This window comes from Atta colombica, unplaced genomic scaffold (assembly GCF_001594045.1).
Source record: "Atta colombica isolate Treedump-2 unplaced genomic scaffold, Acol1.0 scaffold126, whole genome shotgun sequence".
NCBI classification, from domain to species: domain Eukaryota; kingdom Metazoa; phylum Arthropoda; class Insecta; order Hymenoptera; family Formicidae; genus Atta; species Atta colombica.
Window position 1 is genome coordinate 3,159,556 of NW_017259213.1, and position 12,982 is coordinate 3,172,537.

The window sequence follows — 12,982 nt, forward strand, 5'->3', positions numbered from 1 at the left end:
GGATTTATTCAGCATGTTCTTTTTAATTGTATTTTTTTAAATTCCGTTATTATATCATTTTTTTTAGATAATTTAAAAAAAATATTGAGCTATATTTTGACACTCAATTTATTCAATTCATTTATTAAATCAATTTTGTATTAAATTTTTGCTAATTTTCATTAAAAAATGTTATGCATCCAAGGATTAAATCCTGCTTAAGTTTTGATATAAACTATTTAATTTCTTGTTATTATTTTCATTTCGAATCTATCACGTAACGATTCAGAATCGATATACGATGTCATACTTAATATGTAGAGTGAGGACTCCGAGAAGTACGTAATATTTTTTATATTCCATTTCTTGATTATATGACAATTCAAATTGAATCTTTTTTACTTATATGTATAAAAACGTATACGTACATACGTTACCAGTATGTATCGATTATAGTTATATGTATATCGTGACTACAAACGCGACTGTGTAGCTCTCAGGATAGAAAATACACGAACATTCTTACACAATACAAAGGAACAAAGGATATTGTACATTAGCATTAGTTCGGACAGCCACTATAATTGTTGAATGTTTCAAAGTATATTGTACAACGAAGGAAGTTACTGGCTAATTGCGCCATTGTCATTACAATTGTATATCTTTTGAATTTAATATCTTGAAGTCAATCAAATCATTCTAGAAATTTGTGTTTAATAAAAGATAATAATTAAATATGTATAATTATATATTAAGTATTTTGTACAAATATCTATTGATGGTTAGAAAAATGATAATTTTTCATAACATGCTGATGATATGAGTTAATAAAATCGTCGATAAGTGATTTTTATATTAAATGTTACTTATGATGAAGTACAATTGTATGTTACACTTTTAATTTTCTTCTACCCTGTAAGTTGAAACAACAATTAATATTTTCAGAATATTTAATATATGATCGACTTTTCTAAAATATTTTATTTTAATATAAATGTGTGATATACTACAATAAAAGAAATATGTACAACATATATACATTCAGTTATTTATTAAAAGGATAATAATCCAATCCATTGTTGTATTTAAATTCGTGTTTATTATGATTCTGCTTCTTTACCATTTCCATAAGTTTTTGGACGTTAGGTCTATATAAAAAAGAAATAGAAGATTGCAAATAATTACAAGTTACATTATAAATAATGTAAAGCATAATTATGAATCGTACCTGTAAGGTGGTGGTAACATTTCTTCATGGAACGTACATTTTGTGTTATTAGGTTTGTTTTGTTTGAATATTTTTGATTTAACGATATCGATATCTCTATTATATTTATCTATGATTTTGTCTACTTCATTTGATGGTACATCAAAATATATTAAAAAATGGCTGGAAATATAAAAAAGAAAAATAGACAAAATAAAGTAAAATATATAAAAATATATTGCTACTATTCCGGACAACCCAATACTTTATTATCGTTAGAATACATAATAATGAAGAAAATTTATCATGCATTTAATTTGTTCCAATTAAGGCAAAACTTAATTATGTTTTAATATTATTATAAGTATAATCTTACTTTGCTTCACGATGAACGTGTCCATGTGCGTTAGTTTTGCATGGAAGTGGTATTACTCCGCAATTTTCAATTTTTCTGATAAAACCACCAGTATTAAATATCGTTTCAGCTGTTCTCTTTAAAGCTGTTACCAATTCCGGCTACAAATACATATCAAATGTTTGTTGATCATTTTACAATAGATAACGATTATTTGTATGAAACAACATATTATATCAGGCGCAGGATTATCATAATGTTTTATTGCACAAATCGCTGAGATAAAAAAATATAACCTATACTTTACAGTACGATACCTTTTTCATGATTCGCAGCAATAAGGGCATTTCATATGTAGGCATTTTTGTATTTTTTTGTCACTCTAACTATACAATTTTTAAAAAACTAACAATAATATAATGACAATACTTTAATAATGGAAAGAAAATCACTCATTGAATGCACTGAAAGAAAATCACAAACTACATTAATCTACATAAATTATATTGTCTTGTCCAATTCTGAAGGCTGAGCGAAATTGAAGAACCCCGACATATCAACTGTTGTGAAAATAAATAATAAGGATTTGACACCTAGTTTCCAAGAATGGATGTTAGTGTAGATGAGAGTGGTGCGTTAGTGTACGGATTTTATCATTTCATGCTTCATGTAAACAATAAAATAAAAGGCCAAGCTCAAGCCACGGTATATATTGTGTTGTTCAAGCCTTAAAACTCAAAACTCAGATTCGACCTCAGATGATTCAGATTTCGCTGGGGAATCGTGAAACGTGGATGTGCAAGTAGTATGAGAAGAATATTAAAGCAAAATACGTGTCAGAAAATTTGAACTTTAGCAATCGAAAACATTTTACTTACATTTTACACGGAAGTATTGTCACTTCTATTATAAATGGTATTGTAAAATTATAATAATATTTATCAATAGATTTATTTTGATAATTTTAATTATTTTTCAAATTTTTATTATTTTACTGATAGAATATAGACAGAAACTGTAATTTGCTATTCAATGATGTTCTGCGTTTATTCAATTTCATGTTTCTGTTAATAAATATGAAAAAATATTTAACAGTTTATATTTATTAACAGTTTAATAATATTTCTTAACAGTTTATATTTATATTAGGTCTGTTTTTTATTCCTTATTAATGATTCTACAATGTGCTCTTTGTTTCCTGTTTTTTGCTTTTTACCTTTTTTCCTCTTTGTGATCGTTTTATCAACAATTGTATTTTTTGCAATGTATTTCTTATTTCTTTTGAAGATCGTTAACTTTTATCTCAGGCGATATAAAACAAAAAAATGGATAAGAAGTGAAAAGACAAGATGTAAAAAATAACAAAAGGCAAGAAACAGGAAATGAAAAGCATAGTAAAACAGGCTTAAGACTGCATTAGAACTTTCCCGAGAAAGTCTAGTAAGGAATAAAGATCAAACATATATCTATCTATCACTTTAAGTTCCAAAAGTATATACTAAGGCTGTGATCTCACTACAAATGCTTTGAAGCATTTGATGGACCAATTAGAAGAAAGAATTTTACAAACCAGTTAAAAAACGTTTCAAAACGTTTGCAGCATCGCGTTGACCATATCCTAATTCAGATATAGATAATTCAGGTGTAAACTCAAGAAAATATTGTTATTTCAGATATTCAGTGTATAATGGAGATGGCAGAATTATCAAACAGTAATAAAAGCGATAGTGATAAAACCAATGATAAAAATGATGAGGAAATACAGTGTTTCGATGCTAATAATGTAAATGATGACAAAAGCGATAATTTAAATGATGACAAAAGTATTACCACAAACCATAACAAAAATGATTGTAACCCAAGGGAATCTACCCGTAGGCAATTTTACAAAAGCCGTATAAGAAAAGATAATATTAAATTAGAATTTGATGATAGTACACCTCAAGAAGAAAGACGGAGATTGTTATTAGAGTATCAGAAGAAGTATGTATAACAAATTACTTATAGGAATATTCTATTGTTAACAAAAAAATATGTATTTTATGTTAAAAATTAATAGGCATTGTATGTGTAAAAAATCCATAGAAAAAAATTAATATACTTGTGACAAAGTACATATGTTAAACAATTATTTTGTATATATTCATAAAAACATTAACAAATATTAATAAAAAATTTAAACTTAACGAGGATATTGAAAAATTTAATAATAAAATTTAATAATAAATTAATGAAATTAAATGTTACTATTTGTAGACATCATAATTATTGGGACTTTTCAGGAAATATATAGCAGTATAGAAGTCAGTTTCTGTTTAATATTGATATTCAGTGAAATGCATTTTTAACAAAATAATTGAGTCTTTGATGTTTTTCTGGAAAAGTTGTATATCATAAATTTTTACTGGCTTTTACATATTTTTATTCTAAGATCATTCTAATATTTTTCTTTTTTTTTCACATTCTATTTTTTTTATATAACTACGCTATTTTATAATTCTTATAGACATAGAGATGAAACTATCAATGCTATACGTGGTGTACAAGAGTGTTTTACATCAAAAAATGAAGATATGAAGAAATATATAGACGAGCAACATATAAATGAAGAGGAATATGAAGATGAAAACGAATATATGGATGCGGAAGAGTACATGGCTGAAGAGGAATATATGGAAGTAGAAGATTATGCTTCGTCATATTATAAGATTTTTCCGAACGAATCCAAAACAAGTCGAATGATGCTATCAGAATGGATGTTAGATGTGCCACAAGATCTCATTGAAAATTGGATTATGGTTCCATGTCCAATAGGAAAACGAGTTAGAGTAATCTCAGGCTGGGTATTAACTCATCTTTATTGATATTTATTATCAAATAAGAAATTTTTATTACAATTGTATAATTATTTTAACAATTTTTTAAATCAGGGTGAAACAAGGGCATATTCTAGAAAAGGTGTTCTACATGGTGTTTTTCCTTCAGCACTTCCAGGTGGAAATTCTGATAGTGACTTTCATCACTCTGCTGCTATCGATTGTCTATGGATAAAGAACCGAAAACTTTTTTATATATTAGACGTATTGTATTGGAGTCTATTGCCATTCACGAATTGTCAGGTAATACATATATATTTCACATATAAATCAATCTGTATTTGTAAAGTAATTGATATATTATAAATTAAAATACATAAGCAATAAATAAATAAATATATTTATATATTATTTTACGTATACAAATGCGATATATTATTTTAGGCTGAGTTCAGATTTTTCTGGATCAAGAATAAGTTCCAGGAAATACCAGAATTCGAAGAACGTAATACTGATACAAATAGATATCCTATTTTAACTCTACCAAATATTAATTGTAACTCAGACGTTAATTCAATCTTGGCAAATCTTGATAATGAACCTCTGGATGGGTTGCTATTTTATCATCGTCAAGCATTATATACTTATGGACTTACTCCACTTGTGACGTGGTTAAAACCTTTTATGTTATCTGAAGTACTTGGAATATCTGTACCTTCATTTGATGAGAAACCAGATGATTATATAAGTTTTGAACATCACATACAAAAAGTAAAAGCCAAGAAAAATCGACAAGATGATATTACAAAGAGTGATACTAATTCTGTAAGTTCCTGCAGTATTATATAATGACTAACTTTATATGTATGTTAACTTTTTACTTAATATATTCTTTTTAATTTTACAGATGGAAATAGAAGGTGTCGTTTAAAATTAAAAACTCATTTGTTATGGCAATTTATAGATGATCAATCTAGATGACTCATATAATAATCCAAAACTTAATACATATTTTTTTTATTACCAAAGATACAATATGTCTGATAATACAAATTTTTTTTACAAAATTAATAAAAATTTTTTTTTTTTATAATGACAAATCAAATCTCTATTTTTTATGATGATGACGCAAATAATCATTGCAGCAATCAAGATATATTAATATATTTGAACTATATATATTGTATATCACAAAATATTAAAATAAGAAAAGTTCATATATCAATATGCACTGTATGAAATATATCGAGAGCTTTGTCACTAAAGTATAACAATATATTATTCATAATTTCTACATTTGTCACTTTCATCTAAAAAAAGAAAAACATTAAACTATTATATATTAACATGTATCAAATGTTTTATTTTAACATCATTTCGATGTAAACTGAGAGGAAAAATAAAAATGTAGACTCACTCTATTTTCCATTATTGTTATCCCGGGTAGATTAATCCTGCGCAATGTACATAATCCTAATTGTAAATCTCCTGCCATTAACATTTGCTCATGTAAAACTTTATGGAACATTTCCATGTGTTCGCAATCAAGAAATACATTAACTCTGTCATTTCGATCTCCGACAATGCTGTAAATTAATAAATACTAATATAAACTAAATATTATAAATAATATTGAACATTTTCATTCAATTAAACATCAACCTACGCTGATAATATTTCCTTCAAGTCTGAACTATGATATTTAACTTTAATGATATCTGTAATTGGTAATTCTGGCACTGTGTATTCCATTTGAACTTCACCAAAAATTATTGGCTTATCCTCATTAGTAGCTGTAATTATAATCGGAACCAGCCAACATAAGTCATCCTCGTTAGCTGGTAGTGTAACTATCAAGCAGTCAAACATACGACCGATGATAGTATGTACTGCATCCATACAGCTGCGAGTGCCACGACATAGTAGAAGAGGCAATCTTATAGAATTCTGTATATTTAATGAGGTCCGTGTTAAACTCCAGGATAATAATACTCCTTTATAAATGGATTTTTCAACACCATTCTCATGACCATGGATTTTAGCTATAACTTCAATCTAAAATATATAAACAAGCTATTGTCTTTTTAACAATGTACATATTTTAATATGATATTACAAAATATTAAACTATTATATAAAAAAATATTAAAAATTAATAATTGTCAATATTTTTTATTAGACCTTGATTACAGGATCCTCACTATTTGGTTTAGATGTAATATCTTCCATAATAGAAAACTTTGCGTCATAAGTTACATCTTCACGCGATAAGGTGCTTGCAATCTCTTCTCTCAATTTCTTCGAATATAATTTGAAATGAACATCATCTTGTTTGATGCCAAACAGAGCAGATACTGCATAAATGTTCCATGTTTGGGCTACTAAGCCTGTAAGTTGTAAGTAAAATTAAAAAAAGATTGTATATTCAAATAAAAAGAGATGTTAAATATTTAAACTGAATAGTCGATTAACATAAAACCAAAGTATTACATTCAATTATATCTTGGGAACTATTAGAACAAGAAATTTTTGTGTCACATCAATTCCAAGCGTTTGAAGTACGCTTTCAGTTTTTTTCTTAGATACGAAAAAGCACGTTGTTTACCTTCCAATCCATCGATTTCGTCTTCTTCTATCCACATACTCAGATCGAACCGTTGTCGTTGACGCATTCGAGGTGTTCGCGGGGTATACATGGCACTACCTCGACTATCCGGCGTACTGATACTTATGCTATCTGACATGTTATGGTTATGGAGGAATTAAAAACCGCTCATATAAATATAATGAACATTCGAAAAGTAATATGAGATCACTCTAAGTGATCTTATTTCTTGATAATAGATGCGAGTACTTGCTGCGCGAATGTCAATAAATTATCAATCATGTGAAAAACTGTTTCTAATCGTTTCAAAATAATCGTTTGAAAACTGTCGAAAATGTCGAATTTAAGCGCATCGCACATGCGACATGATGCGGCACGAAATACTTTGATATATGATTGGTGATCGCACTATGGGTATGGTCAACGCGATGTTGCAAACGTTTTGAAGTGTTTTTTAATTGATCAGTTTGTAAAATTTTTTCTTCTAATTGGTCTAGCAAATGCTTCAAAGCATTTGGAGCGAGACTTTGACCACAGCCTAAGTCACAGTATAAGACTTACGCTGTTACACAGTATAGAGACACACTGAAATACATTGATTATTATTTCGTCTTTGTCTTTTATTTAACATTGACAAACAATAAACATATGATTCATATGCTGTGTTCTACCTTTTAATAAATTTTCTGTAAGGTAAATCTGGTATCCGCGCATGTGATTGGGTAATCTTGCTTATCCAACAGGTAAAATTTATCTAAAGACGGAACAATCGGAAATTGTAGCGAACAAATGTACGCTGTGTTCCAAATTTCACTGCCAGTGCTGAAAATCTATAGTTTACGTTACATATATGTATTATACATCTTCAGCACTGACAAATTCGTATTAACAAATAGATAATAATAATTAAATAACTAATACATAATATATAGTTGCTAAAAAATTAAAAAAGAACGTGTCAAAACGTTAATTATCTTCGAATTTATATATCAATCGAATTCTAAATAAAAATAATAGCGCATCATTCAAATATAATTTGTATAATGTATGTGTAATTTTTTTTTTAAGTAACTCAAAAAGAGATTACGCCAAAATTAATAAATATAATAAATAATTACATTATATATAAATATATTATTGTCAATCAGTTTCAATTAACTTCGCTGATCTCGTTCTCTTCGCTCGATTATAAAAAACTTTGTGCAACTATTCCATCATATATTTATCTTTCATATCCACGCGATTGACGCGATCGCCAAGGCAGACTTTCACCAATCACATTAAGTTACGCGACTCTCTTTCTCCTTCCTCTTTTTACGCGCATGTATTCGAGTGCACTCGCGTCTTTCGATCGATGTTGACGTGGGTCGTGTTTATGTCCCGCGTTGTTTTTGTCTCCCGCGCAAAAACGCAGAACGGTTTTCTCAAGGGAGGTTAAGAAGCGTAATATCCGCAGCATCCCTGTGACCCCCATCCTCCGAAGTCGATCGCATAGAGTTGCTTTATCATTGTGGTCCAGATGAGCGCGAGTGCGCAATGGCAACGATAGAAGTCACATTCCCGTCAGACAGACCGCCCGGGAAAATTCTGAAATGGAGGGTACGCTCGGACACAATGGTCGCAGCGGGCAGAATATTGCTGGTGTATCAGGACGCGACGCCAACCGCCGACGATGAAGAGACCAAGGAGCCCGAGAAGAAACTGCGGGCCACGAATTTCGGCCGCGTCAAGCAGTTTCTGGCCAAGGCGGGTGACGTTGTCCAGCCTGGGTATGAATAATCCTTCCCATAATCCTCATTTGGAATGATAGCAAATGGTAGTTACATGAAATTCCGTAACGTCATCGCATTCAAAAATCTGTAGAACTGCCAATTTCAAATGTCTTCAAACGCATAACTTTTTTATTATCTTGTGTTAGACAAGGCTTTTGTGAAGATTTAAAGATCTTATTAAACTCATTACATTTCATCTGTATCATAAACTGATAGATCTTTAAACCTTAAACAAAATGAGATAATAAAGAGCTTCTACTCTGTGTCTTAAAATAGAAGAAAATTGAAAATAATCTGTATATTCTTAAAATAAAAATTTTATTCTTAATATTGCAATATTCTTTTTATTAAGAGAATATTGAATTATGATTGTGTTTTTACAAATACAATCACTTAACTATGCTTATGCTATTATAAAATGGACTTTACCCTTATACAAATGAGTCATTCGTATCTTGTATATTTTTTTCTTTTGAAATCACCTATTTAAATGATTCACCTATTTAAATAATGATTAAATTTTTTCTTCTTTCCTTTTTTTTAATGTACAAATATTTTCTAAATATATTAAAAAATATATATTATAAGAATTACTTAATGATCTTATATTTTTATAAACATGATGAAAATTAATCGGGGACGCAAACAATGCTTATAATAAAAGATTAGAAAATCATCGTGTGTACTAAAGATTGAGTGAAACAAGGATTTTATATAATTTTTATATTGCATACAGAAACACTTTTTAATGGTTTTATATTGTGTAGTCTATTTAAAATATACTTGAATTTTGTGATGTCTGCATAGTTGATTAGTGTTCCAGGCAAGTGATAGTTCTACTGGAAGGATGTACACATCCCACTGTGATGATAGACTTGTGTGCAGAATGCGGAGCCGATTTGAGAGTACAAGAAACCAGCAAAGATGGAAACACAGTTGGAGTATCTCAGGCCAGTGTGCCTATGGTACACAGCATACCAGAACTGAAAGTATGTCCAGAATTAGCAGAAAAAATTGGGAAAGAAGATGAACAACGTCTTTTAACAGATCGGAAATTAGTGCTACTTGTGGATCTCGATCAAACAATCGTTCATACAACAAACGATAATATTCCACCCAATTTGAAAGTACGCATACATTTTATTATATGCTGTCATAATTTTCTATAAAAATTATTGATATAAAATTTTCTAGCATTATTGCAAAATAATCAAATGTTTCTTTTCAAAGGATGTTTTTCATTTTCAATTGTACGGGCTGAACTCTCCATGGTACCACACCAGATTAAGACCGAACACCCGGCACTTCCTTTCGGAGATGAGTCGTTTGTACGAATTACATATTTGCACTTTCGGAGCAAGAATTTATGCGCACACTGTTGCGTCATTGCTAGACAAGGATGGAGTTCTGTTCTCTCACAGGATACTTTCGAGAGACGAATGTTTCGATCCAGCATCCAAAACTGCAAACCTCAAGTATTTATAAATTGCTATCTTAAATTTTTATATAACATTATTAGAGATAAATATTTAGAGATCAATTCTGTATTTATTGCAGAGCTTTGTTTCCATGCGGCGATGACTTAGTATGTATTATAGACGATAGAGAAGACGTATGGCAAGGGTGTGGAAATTTAGTTCAGGTGAAACCTTATCATTTTTTCCGTCACACCGGCGATATTAATGCACTACCAGGTTTGGAAAAGGCTGAAGTATCGCGTTTGCCGGAGCCGGTGAATGCAAATGATTCCTGTACAAATTCGCAAAACAAAGATAGCAAGAATGATGCTTCTGAATTATCAAATGAAGCTGAACAGCCGTTAAACAATCCCTCTGTGCAAGAAACAAATCATGAAGATGAGAAAGATGAGAAAATAATGGACGAGATAAAAAACAAGAATGAAAGAGATGAAGATGATAAAGTGAATACTGTAAAGGATGCGGAATCTAATGTTCAGACTACTACTACGAAAGAAGACGATAAAAAGGAAATAACGAAAATTACACCATCTGTGGAAACGAATAAAAGCAGTAAGCAAGCGGTGCCAAAGCAGGAGAATAATATAATAGATGATGATGATGATGATTATCTACTATACTTGGAAGATATTCTTCGAAGAATTCATACAGAGTTTTATGCTACATTGGATCAAGAGAATACTCGAAAGTCTTTGCGAGATATAATCCCACGGGTACGCTCTCAAGTTTTGAAAGGATTATGCTTAACTTTCAGTGGCTTGATACCCACTCATCAAAAACTTCACCAAAGCCGTGCATATAAGGTCGCGAGAGCGTTTGGAGCAGAAGTGACTCAAGTAATACTTTTGTATTTATTTTTTTATAATAATTTATTATGTTTCGATAAATAACAATAAAATTTTGCCAGGACTTAACGGAGAAAACCACGCATTTGGTTGCTATTAGAAAAGGTACAGCGAAAGCAAACGCAGCTAGAAAAGACATAAATATTAAAATTGTAAATTCGGATTGGTTATGGACGTGTGCAGAACGCTGGGAACACGTGGATGAGCGCTTGTTTCCTTTAACATCACAGGTATAAATATGTCATAATTTTGTAATGTTAAGTTACATTATTTAAACAATTACTTTTATGTAATTTATTAAAACGCACGTTGTCTCGACATTAATAATAAACATGAAGTATCATAGGCACGCGGATCGAGAGTACCACCACCGCATTGTAGTAGTCCGGAACGCGTCGAGGATGTAGAAAGCGATAAAACAAATTCCTTCGCTAATTCTATCAATCCATTAATGTCATTCACTCAAGAAGAGATCGAATTTATGGATAAAGAGGTAAATGAGGATATGGAAGATATGGTTTTCGAAGACGAGGAAGATGATATGGAAGAATGTGGTACAAAGATACGTCGTCGGAGCTCCGATTCTGAAGATTCTATGAATGGTAAAGTCTATTTTAAGTGATCTATAATATGCGATTTGGATATAATTCTGTCTGTAATTTTATGTATTATGTATTATTTTATTACGTTAAAATATTACGATAAAGTCTGGATAAGTTAAAGTTTCTAAATTGCTTTTATTACAATTACAATTTTTGTTCGAAGGAATTGTAAATTTCTTGCCCATTCTGAAAAGAACCAGTTATTTAAAAAAATTTACTTGTTTGAAAGTTTCTAGTTTCTAAGGCACAATATAATATCATGATTTATTATTATGCAATGTTATGCAATATACATGATATATTATCATGAGATAAAATTTCATATTTCGCAGACTTTGTTTCCATTAGAATTAAAACATTTTTTATTAGAATAAAAACATTTTTTTTCTTAGTTCTTAATATTGTGTATGCAGAGAATCAAACTTATATTTTCGTTTAACAGAGAATTATAAGTTATTTAATTATATTTCAATATATATATATATATATATAATTTTTTATATTTATAATTTTATACTTACAAATTAAATATTTTTTTTATGTTACAGATATAAATGAATTGGGAGTTTCAAAAAGAAAAAAGAGAAAGGTTTACAACGGCAACAATGATAAAGATTTCTCCAAAGATGTAGACTATCATGACAGTGAAGACGATGACAATAACGACAGTGATGATGATGATGATGATGATGATGATCTTGTTGCGCGTTTTAGAAGAGGAGGAGAATTACCCGATGATTTAGATCTAGGTGATAATTCACAGGACTCAGTGGATGATTTTGAAGAAGAAGATAATGAAGATGACAGAGAATGGAATGCATTGGGTGCTGCACTTGAAAGAGAATTCCTTTCCGAGTGACATGTGTTTGAATATAAGTAGTTTTCTTTAATAATTAACTCAGGATGTTTTATGTTATTCATAAATTTCAAGTTCGATAGCCGAGGCAGGGTTATTGATAATAAAACGTTACATTATTATATACTCTGATAAGCAAGATATTATAGAAATATTAAAGATTTCGAAAGAACAGATTAAAATAACTGATCTATGAAACAAGAATCTTTAAAAATGGAAAATCAATTCTTTCTATAATATCGAGCAAGACTTATTGGATTTTTAAATTTTGCACATATATTTAAAAGCATGATTAATTGTAACAAAGTAATTATTGTTCTTCAAAAATAATCTGTGAATAGTATTATAGCACTGTGAATAACACATGTGCCATTGAATATATTTGCGATTTTTTTCTCATGCAAGAAAATATGTCGAAAACCGATTTTATCTTTATGTATATGTATATATATATATATATATAATTA

General features: G+C 29.6%; 4 protein-coding genes across 4 annotated transcripts; 2 read left to right on the forward strand and 2 right to left on the reverse strand.

The window, feature by feature from the left end:
- Positions 1–945: 945 nt before the first annotated feature.
- On the reverse strand, positions 946–2,047 carry LOC108695143 (probable 28S ribosomal protein S6, mitochondrial). The gene is made up of 4 exons (XM_018204904.1): positions 1,859–2,047; positions 1,563–1,702; positions 1,208–1,369; positions 946–1,127 (listed from the first exon to the last, which is right to left on the reverse strand). Exons 1-4 carry the CDS (start codon positions 1,901–1,903, stop codon positions 1,025–1,027), a joined length of 450 nt encoding a protein of 149 aa, XP_018060393.1. The 5' UTR covers positions 1,904–2,047; the 3' UTR covers positions 946–1,024.
- A 193-nt stretch (positions 2,048–2,240) lies between these two features.
- LOC108684148 (snurportin-1) lies at positions 2,241–5,574 on the forward strand. The gene is made up of 6 exons (XM_018188270.1): positions 2,241–2,456; positions 3,215–3,524; positions 4,048–4,384; positions 4,472–4,660; positions 4,802–5,182; positions 5,265–5,574. Exons 2-6 carry the CDS (start codon positions 3,229–3,231, stop codon positions 5,286–5,288), a joined length of 1,227 nt encoding a protein of 408 aa, XP_018043759.1. The 5' UTR covers positions 2,241–2,456; positions 3,215–3,228; the 3' UTR covers positions 5,289–5,574.
- Positions 5,575–5,729: 155 nt separating this feature from the next.
- LOC108694924 lies at positions 5,730–7,268 on the reverse strand. The gene is made up of 4 exons (XM_018204618.1): positions 6,963–7,268; positions 6,539–6,744; positions 6,024–6,412; positions 5,730–5,943 (listed from the first exon to the last, which is right to left on the reverse strand). Exons 1-4 carry the CDS (start codon positions 7,099–7,101, stop codon positions 5,730–5,732), a joined length of 948 nt encoding a protein of 315 aa, XP_018060107.1. The 5' UTR covers positions 7,102–7,268.
- A 1,047-nt stretch (positions 7,269–8,315) lies between these two features.
- Positions 8,316–12,673, forward strand: LOC108684147 (RNA polymerase II subunit A C-terminal domain phosphatase). Its single transcript, XM_018188269.1, has 7 exons — positions 8,316–8,731; positions 9,558–9,861; positions 9,965–10,209; positions 10,292–11,048; positions 11,120–11,287; positions 11,404–11,659; positions 12,208–12,673. Exons 1-7 carry the CDS (start codon positions 8,499–8,501, stop codon positions 12,516–12,518), a joined length of 2,274 nt encoding a protein of 757 aa, XP_018043758.1. The 5' UTR covers positions 8,316–8,498; the 3' UTR covers positions 12,519–12,673.
- The last annotated feature ends 309 nt before the right edge of the window (positions 12,674–12,982 follow it).

Excerpts from the sequence above, each read along its gene's own strand:
- LOC108695143 (XM_018204904.1), bottom strand. The coding sequence starts at position 1,903 with ATGCCTACATATGAAATGCCCTTATTGCTGCGAATCATGAAAAAG. Across the intron at positions 1,703-1,858 it reads TGCTGCGAATCATGAAAAAG|CCGGAATTGGTAACAGCTTT; the intron begins GTATCGTACTGT and ends ATGTATTTGTAG. Across the intron at positions 1,128-1,207 it reads ATGTTACCACCACCTTACAG|ACCTAACGTCCAAAAACTTA; the intron begins GTACGATTCATA and ends TTTTTTATATAG.
- LOC108684147 (XM_018188269.1), top strand. The coding sequence starts at position 8,499 with ATGGCAACGATAGAAGTCACATTCCCGTCAGACAGACCGCCCGGGAAA. Across the intron at positions 9,862-9,964 it reads ATATTCCACCCAATTTGAAA|GATGTTTTTCATTTTCAATT; the intron begins GTACGCATACAT and ends TTCTTTTCAAAG. Across the intron at positions 11,288-11,403 it reads TGTTTCCTTTAACATCACAG|GCACGCGGATCGAGAGTACC; the intron begins GTATAAATATGT and ends GAAGTATCATAG.
- LOC108694924 (XM_018204618.1), bottom strand. The coding sequence starts at position 7,101 with ATGTCAGATAGCATAAGTATCAGTACGCCGGATAGTCGAGGTAGTGCC. Across the intron at positions 6,745-6,962 it reads CGAAATCGATGGATTGGAAG|GCTTAGTAGCCCAAACATGG; the intron begins GTAAACAACGTG and ends TACAACTTACAG. Across the intron at positions 5,944-6,023 it reads TTGAAGGAAATATTATCAGC|CATTGTCGGAGATCGAAATG; the intron begins GTAGGTTGATGT and ends ATTAATTTACAG.
- LOC108684148 (XM_018188270.1), top strand. The coding sequence starts at position 3,229 with ATGGAGATGGCAGAATTATCAAACAGTAATAAAAGCGATAGTGATAAA. Across the intron at positions 4,385-4,471 it reads TTAGAGTAATCTCAGGCTGG|GGTGAAACAAGGGCATATTC; the intron begins GTATTAACTCAT and ends TTTTTAAATCAG. Across the intron at positions 5,183-5,264 it reads CAAAGAGTGATACTAATTCT|ATGGAAATAGAAGGTGTCGT; the intron begins GTAAGTTCCTGC and ends TTAATTTTACAG.